The sequence below is a fragment of the Hemiscyllium ocellatum genome, chromosome 16, assembly GCF_020745735.1.
Source record: "Hemiscyllium ocellatum isolate sHemOce1 chromosome 16, sHemOce1.pat.X.cur, whole genome shotgun sequence".
Lineage (NCBI taxonomy): Eukaryota > Metazoa > Chordata > Chondrichthyes > Orectolobiformes > Hemiscylliidae > Hemiscyllium > Hemiscyllium ocellatum.
In genome coordinates, this window is record NC_083416.1 from 73,897,497 (window position 1) to 73,917,071 (window position 19,575).

At 43.9% G+C, this 19,575-nt stretch overlaps 1 protein-coding gene across 1 annotated transcript; it reads right to left on the reverse strand.

Annotated features, from left to right (window-relative positions):
* Positions 1-14,248: 14,248 nt before the first annotated feature.
* On the reverse strand, positions 14,249-15,406 carry LOC132823093 (neuropeptide Y receptor type 2-like). The gene has a single exon (XM_060836631.1). It carries the CDS (start codon positions 15,404-15,406, stop codon positions 14,249-14,251), a length of 1,158 nt encoding a protein of 385 aa, XP_060692614.1.
* Between the last annotated feature and the right edge of the window lie 4,169 nt (positions 15,407-19,575).

Below are 19,575 nucleotides of genomic sequence, written 5' to 3' on the forward strand. Positions count from 1 at the left end.
GTATTAAATTGATGCCAAAAAGCTGTACCCTGCAGAAACAAATTTATACAATATTAACTCAATCAGATTGGCTGTTTCATTACATTTTTAACTGTTATACGACTTGAGCTCAATCACACTGTTTTCTCATATCCCCACACGGAGTTTCTGCATTTGTAAGTAATCTAATAAAAAAAGTGACGGTGACACAGTGGTTAGCACTGCTGCCTCACAGCGCCAGAGACCTGGGTTCAGTTCCCGCCTCAGGCGACTGACTGTGTGGAGTTTGCACATTCTCTCTGCATCTGTGTGGGTTTCCTCCCATAGTCCAAAAATGTGCAGGTTAGGTGAATTGGCCATGCTAAATTGCCCGTAGTGTTAGGTGAAGGGGTAAATGTAGGGGAATGGGTCTGGGTCGGTTGTGGGTCGGTGTGGACTTGTTGGGACGAAAAGCTTGTTTCCACATTGTAACTAATCTAATCTAATACTCTAGCAATAATACTAGCTCAGTCACACTGTTTTACTAAATCGTTTCCACCCCTCCCCATCATTGAGCTTCTGCATTAATAGTCCAATGATAATACTGGGACATCACTTCCCTGAGCTTTTCACTTAAGGATGGTAGGCAGCTCGTTAACACAGGAATGCCAACCAATTTCCAAAGATGAAGACAAGGCATTTGGCCCTTTGTGAGTGCAATGTGCTGCTGAGCTGAGTGACAATAGGGAGGGTGCTGCACAATGCAGGGTCCATCCTGTACCCAGGGACACAGCTAAGGTTGCCCCTTACAGGTATGGAATATCCCCATTGGAGCTTGAATTGCCCTGGAAGGGTAAGGCATATCAAAACTCTGAGCACCTCTGAGTTGTTATGGATCTATCTTACAGTCACAGTACAATGATGTTTGTCACTGACAGGATGTTGCCAATGTTTGACCCAGTCTAAAGAGATGAATAAAACCTTCTCTTTCCAGTCCCAAGGTCGGTCTACCAGCGTTTTGATTTTTTAAAATATGTGCTTGTTTCAGTCCAACCTCCATCTCACTGTTTGTGGAAGAAACCAGCTAGCCAGATTTATTACGTTAATAAAAATTATAGAGTTGGTTTTAATGTAAACTCACCCAGTTAAAAGTTTAAGCATTATTACAAGGTAAATCATGTCCCACATCTCACAATATACATACAGACACACACACCAATGTGTGAGTAAAGACACGCTACAGGATGGGGGAAGAGAGACTTTAAAGGTTAAAATGCACAAGGGTGAAAACATCTTTGCAATGTTTGCCTTGAAGCTTCATAGGATTGCAACCAAGTGTCTAATCTACAAATGATTGTATCAAGGGATACTGAGATAGTGCATGAATGTGCATTGAGTTAGATGAGTGGAGGCGATATCCTAGTGGTACTATCATTTATCCAAAGACCCAGATAATGTTCTGGGGCTCCTGTGTTCAAACCACACCATAATGGATTGTGAATTGAATTTAATGAAATCGTTAATTAAGAATCCACATATAGCCATTGTCAGAGAAGACTTATCTGGTTCACTGACATGCGTTAGAGAAGGAAATTAGTTTTCCTGTCCTGGTCTAGCCTATGTTGGCCTCCAGACCCATAGCAATGTGTTTGACCCTGAACTGCCCTCTGAAATCGTCCAGCAAGCTATTGTAACAACCGCTACAAATTCTGAAAAGAAGACTACATAGGCTTGTCCGTTTGTTACAGAAAGGCTGGAACATCTGGAATGCCTTCGGGACAGAGTGAGTATAACGGTTTCTCTCTCAACAATTTTGTCAAAGTTAGAACCAATCACTGCTCCCAGTGGGAATGCATCACAGAGATAAGGGATTTAAAAATAAGAACAATTGCAAATGCCATAGCACCCGCTCTGGGAAACAGATGATAGAATCCCTACAGTGTGTAAGCAGACCATTCAGCAAGTCCACACTGACCCTTCAAAGAGCATCTCACCTCAATCATGTAACTTTGCATTTTCTGTGACTAATCCACCTAACCGGCACATCTTTGGAAATGAGACCTCCCAGAGGAAATCCATACAAACATGCATAAACTCATACAAACATTACACAAACAGTTGCCAGAGTGTGGAATCGAACCCAGGCCCTGGGAACTATCAGACAGCAGTGCTAATGACCGAGACATAGTGCCACCCATGAACTGAAACTTAAAAGAGATTGTCTCCAGACATAGGAACAAGAATAGGTCATTCGGTCTATCAGGCAGCATCCGAGGAGCAGGAGAATCGATGTTTCGTACATAAGCCCTTCATCAGGAATGCCTGAAACATCAAATCCCCTGCTCCTCAGATACTGCCTGACCTGCTGTGCTTTTCCAGCACCACACTCTGAACTGTGGTCTCCAGCGTCTGCAGTCCTCACCTTCGCCCATTCAACCATCAAGCATGCTCGACCATCCAATCAGCTCAGGGCTGATCTTCCTTATTCACTCAGTCAGGTGGTGAGTGGCTTGGAGGGGAACTTGCAGGGGGTGGTGTTCCCATGTATCTGCCGCCCCTGTCCTTCTAGATGGGAGTGGTGTTGAATTTGGACGGTGCTGTCTAAGGTTGTGAATCTCTCATGATAGATGCACAGTCCCTAAGGTGCCTCAAAAATCATGTAAATCAGCAAATCACTCAGGTTAGATCATGCAAACCCTCTGAAAAGCAAAGAAGCATTCACTTCAGGGAACTAATAAACATTATACCTGTCTCGTAAAGCATATCTTTAACTGCAGTACGTGATTGTATGCAGGCGAAAGTGAGGACTGCAGATGCTGGAAATTAGAGTCGAGAGTGTGATGCTGGAAAAGCACAGCAGGTCAGGCAGCATCCGAGGAGCAGGAAAACAATGTTTCAGGCAAAAGCCCTTCATCAGTGATTATATGTAGTTTGGTGAATGTAATAGCATTTGTGACACGTTTTATCAATAGACCATCAAACTGAAATATTTTACTGTTCCCATAATACACATTGACAACCCTGTTTTTGCCATGTCTGTAATCTTCACCTCTGCATTCCTGAAGGTATTGACCCACACTGATTAAACAGACCGATCCTGATGGTGTACAGGTAATATTAGTGCACATCAAGGTTATCCAGTAAGCTCAAGCTAATGCTATGGAGACATGAGATTAAACCTCACCACAAGGGCAGCACGGTGGCTTAGTAGTTGGCACTGTTGCCTCACAGCGCCAAGGACCCAGGTTTGATTCCAGCCTCGGGTGACTGTGTGGAATTTGCACATTCTCCCCGTGTCTGTATGGGTTTCCTTTCACAGTCCAAAGATGTGCAGGTCAGGTGAATTGGCCATGCTAAATTGCCCAGAGCGTTAGGTGCATTAGTCAATAGACAATAGACAATAGGTGCAGAAGTAGGCCATTCTGCCCTTCGAGCCTGCACCACCATTCCATGACTGATCATCCTTAATCAGTATCCTGTTCCTGCCTTATCTCCATAACCCTTGATTCCACTATCCTTGAGAGCTCTATCCAACTCTTTCTTAAATGAATCCAGAGACTGGGCTTCCACTGCCCTCTGGGGCAGAGTATTCCACACAGCCACCACTCTCTGGGTGAAGAAGTTTCTCCTCATCTCTGTCCTAAATGGTCTACCCCGTACTTTTAAGCTGTGTCCTCTGGTTCGGCACTCACCATAGTCAGAGGGAGATGGGTCTGAGTGGGTTATTATTCCAAAGGTCGGTGTGGACTTGTTGGGCTGAATAGCCTGTTTCCACACTGTACGGAATCTAATCTAAAAATACATAGTTCAACTGGGTTAATGGTGACCATGTAGCAATTGTTGTAAAAACCCATCTGATTCCCCTCCAAGCCGCTCACCACCCGACTGAGTGAATAAAGAAGATCAGCCCTGAGCTGATTGGATGGTCGAGCATGCTTGATGGGTTGCATGTGCGAAGGTGAGGACTGCAGACGCTGGAGATCAAGAGTGTGGCGCTGGAAATTCAGCAAAGGAAGAAAAGATAGAGTGTGAGGGTAAAATTACAAAGGACATTAAAGCAGACTATAAACCTTTTATAAGTGTGTGAAAAAAATCAGTGAAGGCAATTGTGGACTCCACACAGTCTGAAACTGGGGAGAAAAATGGAAATGGCAGACCAATTAAACAGCTATTTGGGTTTTATAGAAAAAGACACAAAATATGGTTTGCTGTCAAAGTAAGTTGTGCAGAAATTGCTCGATCCTTTACATTAGTTTGGCTGCTTTCAGATGAACCAGTCTAAGTAAAGCACTACAAAAGGGGAAGCACCAGGCCCTAAAGGCATTCTCATCTGTGTAATGGCCATCTTTAACTAACAGAAGTTCCTTCAGAAATTGGGAACTAATGTGGAGCAGCCACGGATTCAAAGAGACAAAAATGGTTTATAATGGAACATTTATTGCTCCATCATTGTCCTGTCTTTTGATTGCATTAGTGGCTCATCTTAAGGATCCTGATATAGGGTTTGCGAGACACTAATTAAATTTTGCTTGCATAGCTGCTTATTGTACTCATATTTGGAAAGCAGAGTAGTGATAATATCCTGGAATAATGGTCTGAGCCACAAATTCGAATCTCACCATGGCTATTCATGAAAATTAATTAATAAACCTGGAATTAAGGCTAATTATTTCTATTACTCATTCATGGTGTGTGAGCATCACTGGTCGTGCCAGCATTTAATGTTCATCTCAGAGAGCAGTTACGAGTCACCCACATTGCAGTGAGTTTGCAGTCATATAGAGGCCAGACCACCTAAGGATAGGAATCTTCAGTGAATGAGATGAGATTTTTTTCTGACAGTCAGTAAGAGTGAACATTCAGTTCTTAATTCTGGACATCTTACAACATTGGTTGTGGCAGAGTTTGAACCCAGGTCCCCATAAGATTACCTGGCATCCCAGTTTATTAGCACAGCAACAACACTACCAGACCAGCACCTCCTCCTGTCTCTGTACCTGTGGCCAGGAGAATCATCATCAAATGTCAAGGCCACATCTGAATGTGCTTAGGGAAGGAAATCTTCCATCTTTATCCAGTCCGACCTGCATATGACTCCACAACAATGTGGTTGACTCTTGAAGCCTTTTAAACAGTACCTTCTAAATCTTTGATTTGATTTATTATTGTCACATGTACCTAGGGACAGTGTAAAGTTTTGTTTTGCATGCAGTACAGGCACATCCCACCCTACAAAGACCTTAGCGTTTTTGAACAGATCAAGGAATACAAAGATATTATTCATCGAAATCCTTTTTCAAAATTACTGCCAATCGTCTTCCACCAGCCTTTCTGACACCGCATTCCAGATCACAGCAGCTCATTGTGTTAAAGAAAAAGTATCCTCTTTGTTATAAACTCAGATATCACCTAAAATGTCAAGATGGATTCACCTCCAACATCCCTTCATATTGGCATTAGCCTAAGCTACTGATACCATGTGGGAATGGCGCAAATACAATATCTCAGTCAGGAGAGAGACTCGGTCTAGAGACCCAGCCTCTGAGTAAATGCACATTACTACTTTAACTATATTCTATTCACACTGAAGCACACTCTAGTGATTACATCAAGGACCTCATTAATGTCTTGAAAACAGTTCACATTACAGAAGAAGAGGTGATGGAAGTCTTAAAAATCATGAAGCTAATAAATCTCTGGGACCTAGCCAAGTGAATACTATGACATCGTGGGAAGCTGGGGAAGAAATTGCAGGGCCCTTAGCTATTTGGATCATCTATAGCAACAGGTAAAGCACCGGAAGACTGGAGGGTGGATAATGTTATGCCTTTATTTAAGGAAGGCTACAAGGAGAAACCTGGGAAATAAAGACCTGTGTGTCTGACATCAGTGTTGGGTAGGTTGTTGGAGGAGATTCTGAGAGACAGGCTTTTGATGCATTTGGAGAGGCAGGAAATGATTACAGATGGTTAGCATGGCTACATGTGAGAAAATCATGTCTCATAAACTCAACAGAGTTTTTTGAGGATGTGACCAAGAAGATAGATGAGGGCAGAGCAGTAGACGTTGTCTAGATGGACGTTAATAAGGCCTTTGACAAGGTTCAGTATGATGGACTGGTTAGTGAAATTAGATCACATGGGCTTCAGAGAGAGCTTGCCAATTGGATACAAAATCGGCTAGGTGATAGGAGACAGAGGGTGGCGGTAGATGGCTGATTTTCAGACTGGAGATCTGTGACCAGCAATGTTCCACAGGGATCAGTGCTGGATACAGTGTGGTTGTCATTTATATAAACAATTTGGAAGTATGGTAAGTAAGTTTATGGATGACAGTAAAACAGGTGGTAAGTAGACAGTGAAGGAGGTTTTCTAAGATTACAAAGGGATCTTGATCAATTTGGCCAATGAGCCAAGGAGTGACAGAGGGAATTTAATTCAGATAAATGCTGTTGCATTTTGAAAGAACAAGGGAGAACAGTTAATGGTCGGGTCCTGGAGAGTATTGGAGAACAGAGAGACTGAAGGGTTCAGGTACATAGACAAGGTGGTTAAAAAGGCATTGAGCACACTTGCCTTCATTGCTCAGACCATAGGGTATAGGAGGTAGAACGTTATCATGAGGTTGGACAGGACATTGGTAAGGCTACTTTTGGATTACTATTTTGGAGTTCTGGTCACCTTGCTACAGGAAGGATGTTATGAAAAAGGAGAGGGTTCAGTAAAGATTCGCAAGGATATTACTGCGACTGGGGAGTTTGAGTTTTAGGGATAGGTTGGACTTTTTGTCCTGGAATGTAGGAGGTTGAGGAGTGACCTTCTAGTGGTTTATAAAATCATGAGGGGCATGGAGTTAGCAAAAGTCTTTTCCCCAAAGTGGGGGGAGTTCAAACTAAAAGGTGAGAAAAGAAAGACTAAAAAGAGTCCTAAGTGGCAATATTTTCACAGAGAGGGTAATTCACATGTGGAATGGCCTGCCAGAGGAGGTGGTAGATATAGGTACATTTACAGCATTTAAAAGATATTTGGATAGGTGCATGAATAGAGGGGCTTAGAGAGATATAGGCCAAATGCAGGTTTAGGTTAGGAAACTTAGTCAGCATGGATGAAGTTGACGAAGGGTTAGTTTCCATGCTGTATGCCTCAATGGTTCTGTGAGTAGTAGGACACTAGTTAGCTGTTCCCAGGAAAAGTCCTTTACATCCTAACATCCAGGTTTATTTTGTGATGCCTGTTGACACTTTCAGGCACTAACACTCTTATAGAACACATCTCCTCTTCCCAGGCTAATTCTTAATTATCTTAAAACAGTGTCCTCTGGTACTGACCTTCTTTCCAGTTAAAGCAGTCAGACCAGTTCATGAAAACTTCTGCCAAGCAGGTTCGTCTCTTTTTTTTTCCAGTCGTAATTCTCCAAGCAGCTTCCCAGTTCATGAGTCCAGGAGATTGGACAGAGATGAGAGTTCCAGGAGTATTCCCAAATGGATTTTTTTGTGGCGTGTGAGAGTTGGAATAGAGTTTACATTGATGTAAGATTTAAGAGCAGAATTAGGCTATTCATCCCATCGAGTCTGCTCTGTGCTATTCCATCATGGCTGATAGGTTTATCCACCCTAATTTCCTATCTTCCTTCTGTAACGTGTGATCCATTACATAGATCTCAGTCCTTACTTCTACGTTTCTCATCCTTCTGCTTAAATCCTTCCATGGACACACCCTTCCCAATATCTGGAGATCCCCAACACGACATCTTTCTGCTGCTCCTCTTGCACATCCTTGATTTTAATTTGCCTTCATTAGTGGCCACACCTTCAGCCAGCCTGATATTAGACCATGTCAATTTGCTCTCAGGTGAGGAAGGGGCAATGCTCCGAAAGCTTGTCATTTCAAATAAACCCGGAGAAAGCGAGGACTGCAGATGTTGGCGATCAGAGCCGGGAGTGTGGCGCTGGAAAAGCACAGCCTGTCAGGCAGCATCCGAGAAGCAGGAGGATTGATGCTTCATGCATAAGCTCTTCATCAGACAATTCCTGATGAAGGGGCTACGCTTGAAAGGTCAATTCCCCTGCGACTCGGATGCTGCCTGACCAACTCTGCTTTCCCAGCGCCACACTCTTCGATTTCAAATAAACCCGTTCGACTATAACCTGGTGTCATGCGACTTCTCACTTTGTCTTAAACAAGACTGACATTTCCTCTCACGCTTCACCGTCAAATATTGTTTCATCACACTCCAGTGAAGGAGCTGTTTCACAGTATTAAGAGTGCTATAGAAATTAAAGTTGTTGTTGCCGATGTTATAGACGCACAGCTTGAATAAACAGTCCCTCCTGTTTATCATTAGGATTGTGTGCACTCACTGATGTGTGACAGCCCAGTGTGTCTCCAATATGTCAGGTCTATGCAGGAGCTGCCTCTTTTTCTCATGCTGGTCATACTCCCTCATCTATCAACCCAGCAGGAACCATGCTTTCTAATTTACCAAAATGCATTTCTGGTAATTTCAAATGAAAATATGTTTCTCCACCGTCTCCCCTCCTGTTTAGTTGGTGAGCTGTACTTATTATCTTGGGCATTAAGCTGCTTCCGGATGGAGGAAGGGATTGGACTGGGAACAAGTCAACAATCTTTCAATATGATATCTGTCAAAAAACATGCTGTCACTGAAATGAGACACAGTGGTGGCTGGATTTGATAAAGGAACTCCAAGTTTTCTAGTCCCTTATTGAGAGATGGTGTCTATGGAGCCCTGCCCCAGTGAGGAGCAGTGCCTAGGGAAGAGAGTCAATGCCTGTGCTTTATATCTGCCCTCAGTGTTTAATGGGATTTTGAGGGTGGAGCATTACAATCTATCTAATCTGCGCTCTGCCTGCCCTTGGAGTGTTGGATAGGTCAAAGATACAAAGAGAAAATTGCATACCTGTAACTCCTCATTTGCAAGATAACACCTTGGACACTGTACACACCTTCGGTACTGCATTGAAATAGCAGCGTTGATTTTGTGTCTTTAAGTCCTGGAGTAAGATTTTGAACCCTCAACAATCAGACTTCAAAGCGAAATGACAACAATGAGATCTATTCAGTCTTTAACCACTTATTGTCCTTTCCCTGGGAGTGTTGAATGGGGACAGTAAAGAATGAAATTTACTTTCATTTTAAAAGATTAGAAGGATCTTTACTCCGTATGTAACCTGATGCTGTACCTGTCCTGAGAGTGTTAGATGGGAGCAAGGTGAGAGAGCTTTACTTTCAGATTGAAAGAGTGGAGGAAGTTTTAATCTGTATCAGAACCCCTGCTGTACCAGCCCCAGGCCTGTTACTGGGGACAATATAGAGAGAGCTTCACTTGTATATAACCCCGTGTTGTCCCTGTCCTGGGAGTGTTTGATGGAAACAATGTAGATGTAGCTTTAGTTCCAGTTTAAGAGAATAAGCTCTACTCTGCATTTAACTCTATGCTCTACCTGCTCTGGGAGTGTTTGATGAGGACAGTGTAGAGGAGGTTTTACTCTGTCTCTTAACCCCTGACCTAGTAGTGTTTAAAGAGCACAGTGAAGAGCATCCTCTGTATCCAATCCCATATTTGTCCCTGCTCTGGCGGTGTTTGATGGTGACAATGTTGAAGGACATTTACCTTCTGTTTAAAAGAGTAGAGAAAGCCTTACTCTGTATCTAACCTTATGCTGTACCTGCCCTGGGACTGTCTGATGGGGACACTCCTGGTTGGACTGGGTTAGGAAAACAAAGTGACACAAAAGAATTAAAATGCAAATTATGGTGCACAGAATAGTTTAATACTTTCCCAATACAGTAACATCATTCTTAAAACATGGAGATAACTTAATTTGAAGAATTAGACAAACAGTTATCTTTTTTAAAGCAGGTGGCGCTGGAACAGCTGACATTAAATCTAATGTCTGGCTTCAAAAAGTGACAGGTTGATGTATCTGGTCACCAGTGATCTCAGCTGGAACTGTACAGAAACGTGCTGAACGTGGAATCAGACGAGACTGCAATGGGTCTGTTTCTGATTAGTAATCCAGAGAATGTAAGCTGAATGTTGCATCACAACAGTTTCACAATTCAAATCCAGTTTTTAAAAATTCAGAGTTCACTGCACCAGGTAAAAGTGATTGCAAAGTCGTTGGGTTCCTGTAAATGTCTCATATCCTTGCGGGAAGGAACTTCTGTATCCTTAAATCAGTCTGACCTATACGTGACTCTACACTCTCAGCATTAGGCTTAACTCCTCAATTCCCATGAAATGGCTTTGCAAAAGACTCAGTTTGCGCCTTCATTCACAAAGAAGCTTCATCACCCCTTCCTCAGGAGAGAGTTGAGATGAGAAATAAACAGCAGCTTTGAGATTGTGTTAAACAGAGGCCAGGTATTGTGACCGGGCAGTGACCTTGAGTTCAAGGTATTGGACATTTGGCACAGATACTGGGGAGTGGCCTTCTGTCCAAACATACAGGCAAGTGATAGAACATACAACACTACAGCACAGTACAGGTTTTTCGGCCCTCAATGTTGTGTCACCCTTGAGAAATTAATCTGATGCCCCTCTAACCTACACCGTTCCATTATTATCCATGTGGCCATTGCCCATTTAAATACCCTTAACATCGGCAATCCTCAGGGTGGGCTTAATGGGCAATTGTGCTTGGACCAGCTCCTGGCTTTGACCCCTCGAGTCTAAACAGCTACTATTTCTCACTCCATCCTTTGGCATTGCTTGAGGTTTTTGGCCTCAGCATCTCTGACCTCAGATGGAAGTGGTATTACTTCTTTCTACATTGGAAAGCATCCATTGCTCAACCATTGGTCTGTCATCCAGAACTGGATTTGTTGAGCACACCCAAGAAAACAGCACAGCTGCTCCAGCCGGGTTAAGCTACAGCGTGGGGAGTGGGGTGAAATAAAAGCTCACAAGGGAAGTGTCCCCTATGACCCCTGACACGAACTGGCTACATTTTCACTGGTTGGCAAGTAACCGAGGAAGAGGAACTATGAAGATCATAGCTTGTCATTACAGAAGTTTGTTATTGAAGATGAACTTAAAATTGGGTGAGCTTGGTGTTTTACAAAACGATGCTATAAAAAACGTCAGTGAATATATTGAATCACTATATTTTAGTGAACAGCTCTGTATTTGATGTGCTCAGCAGGGCCCACTGACCATGACTGAAACGTTGTAGTGATTCAATCACATACCTTCAATCAATTTAATATTACAGGTTTTGACAGAAGGAAAATCAAAATTGAGACAAATCCAACTGAAACGCCAGTTAGAATCTTCCACCCACTTTGAAGGCATGCTTGGGTACACCAAGGAACTTAATTGGAGAGGGAGAGTAATGGGGTGTAGCACACTGCTTTTGTATCCATGCCATCCCAATTAAATCAGGCAGGCAGAGCTCATGGTCAGTCATCTCACCCTACTACCAATTGAGACCCTTAAGTGGACAATTAGTCACTTTTAAAGGCTGTATCACGTTGCCATCTTAACTGCAAGTGGACCTGTTGCCATATGAAGAGTACAGTAGGCCGGTCAATCCTGGTGGAAGGAGAGCAATTATTCCTCCTTTAAAGCACTCAGGGGTCTGATTGGGGACCAGGTAACAGGATGGAATCCCCCCCCAGGAGACACTCCTCTGCCCTTGCTGCTGATTCCAACAAGCCCCCATCTCCCACCAACATTCTTGACCTCACTAGTGCAAATCCATTAAACCCTTTCCGTCACTACCTATCTGTGGTATGGTTCACATTCCCCTTGGCTTCACCCTCTAACAGGTTGTCATTTCCAGTAGCAGCCATCACCTCCTTGGGGGCGCTACTCAGCTAAAGAGCTGCCATTCTCTGATGGGCCAGCAGCTCTCAGCAGGTGGAGACTCTGCTCCTGGGTCCTAAATGACCCACCGCACCATGTCAACCATCCAGTTCAGTGAACCATCTCCGATGGCAATAACACAAATCACTTGACAACTTTCCAACTAACGGGCAATACCACCCATCACCGCCACAAAGTTCCACCCATCATCTCATCCATTGGAGCTTATCCCTGTGATGGCCTGTCCCTCTTCTATGATAAAAGATAGAGGAAAGATGTGAAAACCTGGAGTCTTGGAAATACTTGGTAAGTTCAGGGAGACATAAACAATGTTTACCAGGAGAAAAGGAGGACTGCAAATGCTGGAGAGCAGAGTCGGAGAGTGTGGTGCTGAAAAAGCGCAGCAGGTCAGGGTGCATCCAAGGAGCAGGAGAATCAACGTTTCGGACAGAAGCCCCGATGAAGGAATTCTGCCTGAAAGGTTGACTCTCCTGCTCCTCGGATGCTCATAAACAATGTTTACATCTTTCTTTGAGGTTGCAGAATGCGATCAGGCAAATCCTTCAGGGACCAAGTGCAGCAAGGGGCAGCCTACAAAACAAACCACACATGGTTAGTCATATCACAACACTTTGGGAAGGATGCAAGGGTCTTTGAGATGCTGGAGAGGAAGCTTATCAGAATGGTTCCAGGGATGAGGAAGTTTAGGTGAAAGGCGATTGTGCTGAGATTTAGTAGGGATGTACAAAATGCCAAGAGGGATTGGCAGGATGGGGAAATGTGTGAGATGTTAGACAGAATTGGTAAGAGAAGAGAGAATCCTCAAGGTAATACAGGAACCGAAGTGGAAGAGCATAGTTCAATTCTCAAACTTCAATAATATAATGTAAAACATGACAATCGCCTCAGCAAAATCCTGGAACGCCAGCTCTAATAACACTGTGGATGTGGCAATAACACAGAGACTGTGGCAACTCAAGAAGGATGATAGATGCCCTATAGTGCAGACAGAGGCCTACAATCTGTACGGTTTTGAAGGATAAGTTGTCTGTAGGTCAGCCAGTCACTGCCCTATAGTGCAGGAAGAGGCCATTCGACCCATCAAGTCTGCACTGACCCTCTGAAGTGCACCCCACTTCTTCCCATAACTCTGCATTAACCTTGGATAACCCACCTAACCTTCAATTCCCTGGACACTATGGGTAATTTAGCAAAGTCAATCCACCTGACCTGCACATCTTTGGATTGTGGGAGGAAACCAGAGCACCCGGAGGAAACCCACTCAGACACGGGGAGAATGTGCAAACTCCACACAGACAGTCACCCAAGGCTGGAATCGAACCTGGGTCCCTGGCGCAGTGATGCAGCAGTGCCAACCACTGAGCCACAATGCTGCAGAAAAGGAGATCTCAAACAGCAGATGGTAGTTTTGATCTATCAACATCTGGGCCTTGGGCCCAACACCCTCCTGCTTGCATGCAGCAGTCTCCTACAATTGCAGATTCCGGTGGTTCATAGACCCCCAGCCCAACTGCTTGTTCTGTGGCGCTGTGGAGTCCGTGGACCATGTATATATGGGGTGTGGGCGTTTGCACTCCCTTTTTGATTTTCTTAAAGACCTTGTCCTCTGCTTTCTGCTGCACTTCAGCACCACGCTCCAGATCTTTGGGCACCCTGTGCGAAGGGGGGAGGGTAGGTCAGAAGATCTCCTTGTGGGTCTGCTCCTGGTCCTGGCCAAACTGGACAGGTCCAGGCAGCGGGCAATGGAGGGGGTCATTAGGGCCAACTGCCTTCCCCTCTTCCGCGTGTACGTCAGAGCCCGTGTGTCCCTGGAGAAGGAGCACATGGTGTCTACCAAGTCCCTTGAGCTGTTCAGGGAGACACCACAGGGAGTGGAGTGTTTTATTTCCCCCTCCAATACTATTTTGGTTTAATCCCTGCCCTCCCCTTCTCTGTTTGATCAGGCAGCATTGCCCTCTGAGAAGGACACTGCTTGTCACTGGCCACTCGGGTGTTTCCTTTCTTCCCTGGTGGTGGAATATCAATAAAGATTTACACACTTGTAGTTCTTCACTGTGCTCACACCTGCACACACATGCGACATGGGCGCTGGGGAAAAATTAGGCGGTAGTGTGGGAGAAAGAAGGGAAGAAAGAAAACAAAAACACCTCATGCTGCGCCAGTCTGCTCACTACTTCCTGGGGTTGGGTAATGAAGTTTAACCTGGCCAAAGATGCTCATGCATTAATCAAAAAGTAAGTCAGTGACAGTGCGGGTTATTTTACGTAGCGTTGCTTCATCAATCAATCGCAGCTTAGTTGGACAATGTCGACCACTGACCAGAAGGAGAACTGGAAACAGCCGGATCCATACGAGCTGCTATCAATACTGTTGACTGCGCAGAAGGTGAAATCCCACATTCACCCGACTCCCCCCAAAACCACATCCCCCCAGCCCCCCACTAAACCTCTGTTGGTGGATGTCCATTTGTCGCCCTGTAATTGCAAAGGCTACCATTGTGAGCTTCCACCCTGAAAGGGTGCAGCCTGGCCTTGACTGACGTCTCCACATTGTTGAGGTTGTCCACGTTGTGGTTGCAGCGGAAGAAGAAGATGAAGCCGTTGCGATAGTTCTTGTTCATCCAGCCGTACAGCAGGGGATTGGCAAAGGTGGAGCACATGGCCAGCACATGGAAGATGGTGTAGAGCAGCTTGTATTCTGTGAACTGAAAGAGACGCTTGTCCAGATCGCTGGCCAGCTGGAAGGTGTGCAAGGGCAGCCAGCAGACTGCGAAGACCACCACCACCATCACAAGCATTTTGGTAGTTTTTCTCCGTCGGTAATGGCTGTCACTCCGCGCGCACGGACTAACATGGTTCTTTAACTTGATCCATATTCTAATGTAGGCATAACTGATGATGCCCAACGGCAGCACGTATTGGAGGATGAACATTGAGATACTGTAGATGGTTCCATCTTGGGTGTTCCCACTGGGCCATTTCTCCGAGCACACCACGATCTGCAGGTTAATGGGCTGCAAGTCGACGATTTTGTACTCCCTGAAGATGGCCAATGGCCCGGCAAGGATAGCCGACACCAACCAGGTCATGGAAATAGTTATGAAGCTGAACTTCTTGGAAATGCGGCTGTCCAAATGGAAGACGATGCACCGATGGCGGTCCAGAGCGATCACTGTTAGAGTCAGAGTGGACACATGGACACTTAAAGCCTGAGCGTAAGGGACAAGGTGGCAAAGGACAGCTCCAAGTTTCCATTCATCCAGGAGAGTATAAACCAAGGTGAATGGCAAGCAGAGTGTGTCCACCATAAGGTCAGCCAAGGCCAGGTTGGCAATGAAGAAGTTGGTGACAGTTCGCATGGTTTTGTACTTTACGATCATATAAATGACCAGGGAGTTTCCCACCAGGCCCAGGAGGATGATCAATGCATAAGCCATTATAAGGGTGATCTGAACACTGAGAAGCTTGGTACTCTCAGCCATGGATGGGTAGACCTTGTTTCTGGACTGATCAATGCTCATCAAGTGCCACTCTCTGGAAATGTTCCAATTGTTTCTCTCCACAGTCTCTGTGACATTGCTTGCACTGGTCGGATGCATCGTGGCCTGTTCTGAATTGATCTGGTACCATTCCCTGTGAATGACAAGGACATTGTTTTAAGGTTTGGAGGTGACTGGGAGAGAACGTACAAGACAAGGAACATGTTGCCACATACGTCATTATTTAGACTTGTTCCTTCATATGTCAGTTCAAAACCTTCTTGTATGGTTAACATGTTGGCAATATAAAGTAGTAACACTGGAGTGAAGTCAATGAAATACCTAAGACTTCAATGAACAAAGTGGCCAATGATGTATGTTTCCATAACCGATTTAATAATTGCAATCGCAGCAAGGGAACAAAATGAAGGTTGATGAGTGTCAAATCAAGCACAGAAAGGGACAAAAAAAAAATTTAGACTATCTCTACAGTGTGGAAACAGGTCCTTCGGCCCAACAAGCTCACACCGACCCTCCGAAGAGTAACCTGCCCAGACCCTATATTTACCCCTGACTAATGCACCTAACATACACATCTGAGAACTTTGAGCAATTTAGCCGAGCCAAACCATCTAACCTGCACAACTTGGATTGTGGGAGGAAACTCATCGAGACAAGGGAGAATGTACAAACTCCACAGAGACAGTCACCTGAGCTGGAATTGAATCCAGGTCCCTGGCACTGCTAGCCACTGAACCACATCTCCAATATAGTACAGTCAAATTTGCAGTTGACACTAAAAAAGGTGGGAAAGTAAGCTGCAGTGAAGAAATAACAACTTATCCCCTGAAGACGTTAGGAGAATGGACCAAAATTTGGCAGATCGGGTTTAACGTGGGTAAGTGTGAGGTTAAACATTTTGGTCAGAATAAAAAGGCAACTTACTATCCAAATTGAGAGCAATTTCAATATGCAGAGGGATCTGGGTGTGCTAGTGCACGAGTCCCAAAAAGCACATGCAGGGACAGCATCTGTCCTTATTTGCTGTTAGTCAAATTGAACTGTCCTTTCAGTTTGTTAGACATGTACTTATAGGCTTTGGGTTTTTGGAGCTGAAAATGTGTTGCTGGAAAAGCGCAGCAGGTCAGGCAGCATCCACGAGTCCCAAAAAGCACATGCAGGGACAGCAGGTAATTAGAAGGGCAAATAGAATGTGGCATTTATTGTTAAAGGAACAGAGTATAAAGGCAGGGAAGTGTTGTTGCAATCATACAAGGCATTGGTGAGACAACCTCCAGAGTACTGTGTACAGTTTTGGACAGGTATAAATGCAGTGGAGACAGGTCAGAGAAGGTTGACTAGATTCATTTCAGTGAAAGGCATGTCTTATGAGACATTGAGTAGTTCAGGTCTATACTTGAGTTTAGAAAGATGAGAGAAAATCTAATTGAACTATGTAGGATGCTGAAGGGGATTGACAAGGTAGATGTAAAGCAGATATTCCTCCCTTGTGGAGCAATCTGGAATGACAGTTAATAATTTTAGGTGAAGGAGTGGCAGATTTAAAATGGAAATGAGGAAAGGATCGCAAATCTGTTGGGTTTGCTACCCTGGAGTGCAGTGGAGGTTGGTCCATTGAGTAAATTTAAGGAGGTGATAAACAGGTTGTTAATTAGTAATGGGCTAAAGGATAGACTAAGAGAGCAAGACAAATTAGAGACAGAAAGGGAAAGAAAAGAAATAAAGTTTTAAACTTGGTGTTCTTATCATCTCAGGACTGGTAGGACCAAGGAATATGTTTCCATGTATCATTACTCTAAGACTGTCACAATTAACAGTTTAAATTACTCCCAGAGAGGTGAATTGTTGCTTATTAACAACCAGGCTTCATTTTCAATGTGGCTTTCATGGACAATTAAAGCAGAAATGTAACAAACTCTTCAAAATAACAGAGGCAAAGGGTAAAATGTCACCATTGTCAAGCGGAACAACATTAATTGACCAAAAAGTGCACTGTGGGTGATCCAACACTACACAGACTCCAATGCTTGCAAAAGGTCTCCCCTCACCATCAGCTTCTGAATATTGGGTAATGAGTAATGTCCAAACTGCAAGAATGAATCAAAAATAAAAAAGCATTGCCAAAAGTGATCACACCTGGAAAAAGATCACTTATGCACGAACGCAACAGAAAGGCAGGGTTGGAATAAAAAGCGACTTTCTGATCTACGGTTTATTATCACACCTCTCAGAAAAGCCTCAAACTGCTGCAACTAATACTAATTGCTTTGAAGTGCAGCAATTTACAGGAGCAAACGCAACAGCCATTTACACGCAGTAAGAGGTCTCAAAATGCAGCAAGGATTAGACAAACAGCTTCTGGGGGTTTTTTTTGTAGGATTGTCTGAACAAGGAAAATTTGCTCAGGAATCTTGGGAGCATTTCTCTCTCAGTCTTCCAAATGCAGCACACAGGCAACCGGGCAAAACCAGCTTGAATAAGAACTTGAGGAAACTCAAACAGAAGGGTGTTATATTAAAAATTACACTATGCCTGACAGCCCTTGACCTGGAGTCCTGATGGGCTGAATGTCTTACTTCTGCTCATACGTCTGGTCTATGTTCAAACAGAAATTTGGCTTTAATCGCTCGTGTATTGGAGATTAAAAATAGGGAAGGCCTGTTGCAACTGTCGGGATTGCAGATGAGGCTGGAGCTGCAGTACTGTGGACAGTTTTGGTTCCCATATTTCAGAAGGGATTATTGGCATTGGAAGTATTTCAGAAGAGGTTCACAAAGCTGAGCCCTGGGAAGGAAGGATTGATTTATCAAGAACATCTAAATAGGTTAGACCTTTATTCAGCAGAGTTTAGATAGGACTGATCTTCTTGAACATTCAAGGTTCTGAGGAGTTTGACAAGCTAGGCATTGCAAAAATGTTTACAGTAATGGAGGAATCTTGAATGAGAGGAGACAGTTGTTAAGATAACTGGGCGCTCATGTACAACTAAGGTACAAGGGGATGTTTTTCTCCCAGAGGTGAGCAAATGTCTGGAATTCTCTACCCTAGGGAGTTGTGGAGACTAGATCAATGAAGGTATTTGAAAAGGAGGAAGATAGATTTTCAAAATATCAAGGAGTCAAAGAGTATGAAGAGCTCTTCGTGAAAGAAGAGTGGAAGCCTGGAGCAGGTCAGCTATGATCTTGTTGCTTATTGGAGAAAACCCAAGGGGCTGATTGGCCTCCGCCTGCTCCTGTTGTTATTTTTGGGTTTTGTTAATGGGTCTGGCAGGTAGCTCGAGTGTAATTGAACTTCAGAAAAATGAGCCACTTCAACAGAATTTCAGATTCAACTGTCCAAAAATATCCCCACAGGAAATGTTTCCCCCAGATCTTTATTGCCAGTCTGGAGTAGCAGAACGAGATTTGCTGAAGGTGTGGGAAACTGAATTTACTTTGTAAAGATATAATATGAAATTATTGTCCTTATTTGCTGTTAGTCAAATTGAACTGTCCTTCCAGTTTGTTAGACATGAACTTGTATGCTTTGAATTTTTGGAGCTGAAAATGTGTTGCTGGAAAAGTGCAGCAGGTCAGGCAGCATCCAAAGAGCAGGAGAATCGACGTTTCGGGCATGAGCCCTTCTTCAGGAATGAGGGCTGATTCCTGAAGAAGGGCTCATGCCCGAAACATCGATTCTCCTGCTCTTTGGATGCTGCCTGACCTGCTGCACTTTTCCAGCAACACATTTTCAGCTCTGATTTCCAGCATCTGCAGACCTCACTTTCTCCTGCTTTGGACTTTTAAAAACATATTCTGCAGCAGCTTGTTGAATGTGTAAGCTGGTAGCAGGACAGTGAGCGACAGCGGGTATCTGTAATGATCAGGTCAAAGATCTGTGCATCTCCTCAACAAACCAAGTAGAAAGAATAGAGAAAGGAGACAGTATGAGAACTGAAAAGGAGTACAAATTAAAGTGGGTAAATTCAGTGCTAGATCAGGAAAGAGGAGAGAGAGGAAAGAAAATTTGAATTAAGAAAATGCAAACTGGAAGAAAGGTGAAGTAAAAACATTCAATTTCAAATTCACAATCTTGAAAATTTCCAACAATAGCTGTTTTAAGGGAATATAACTTTTAATGGTTATTTCCTGTTGTCAGATACATTGTTTGAGGCACATTCACAATTGTCATTTCTTCATAATGCTCCATTAAGTAGAAATGTAAAGTCATAGCTATCTGCAGCAGGTTAATTACAGATACCCCCTGTCCAGCTCACATGTTCAACAACC

Coding starts and splice junctions, on each gene's coding strand:
- LOC132823093 (XM_060836631.1), bottom strand. CDS start 15,406: ATGCATCCGACCAGTGCAAGCAATGTCACAGAGACTGTGGAGAGAAAC.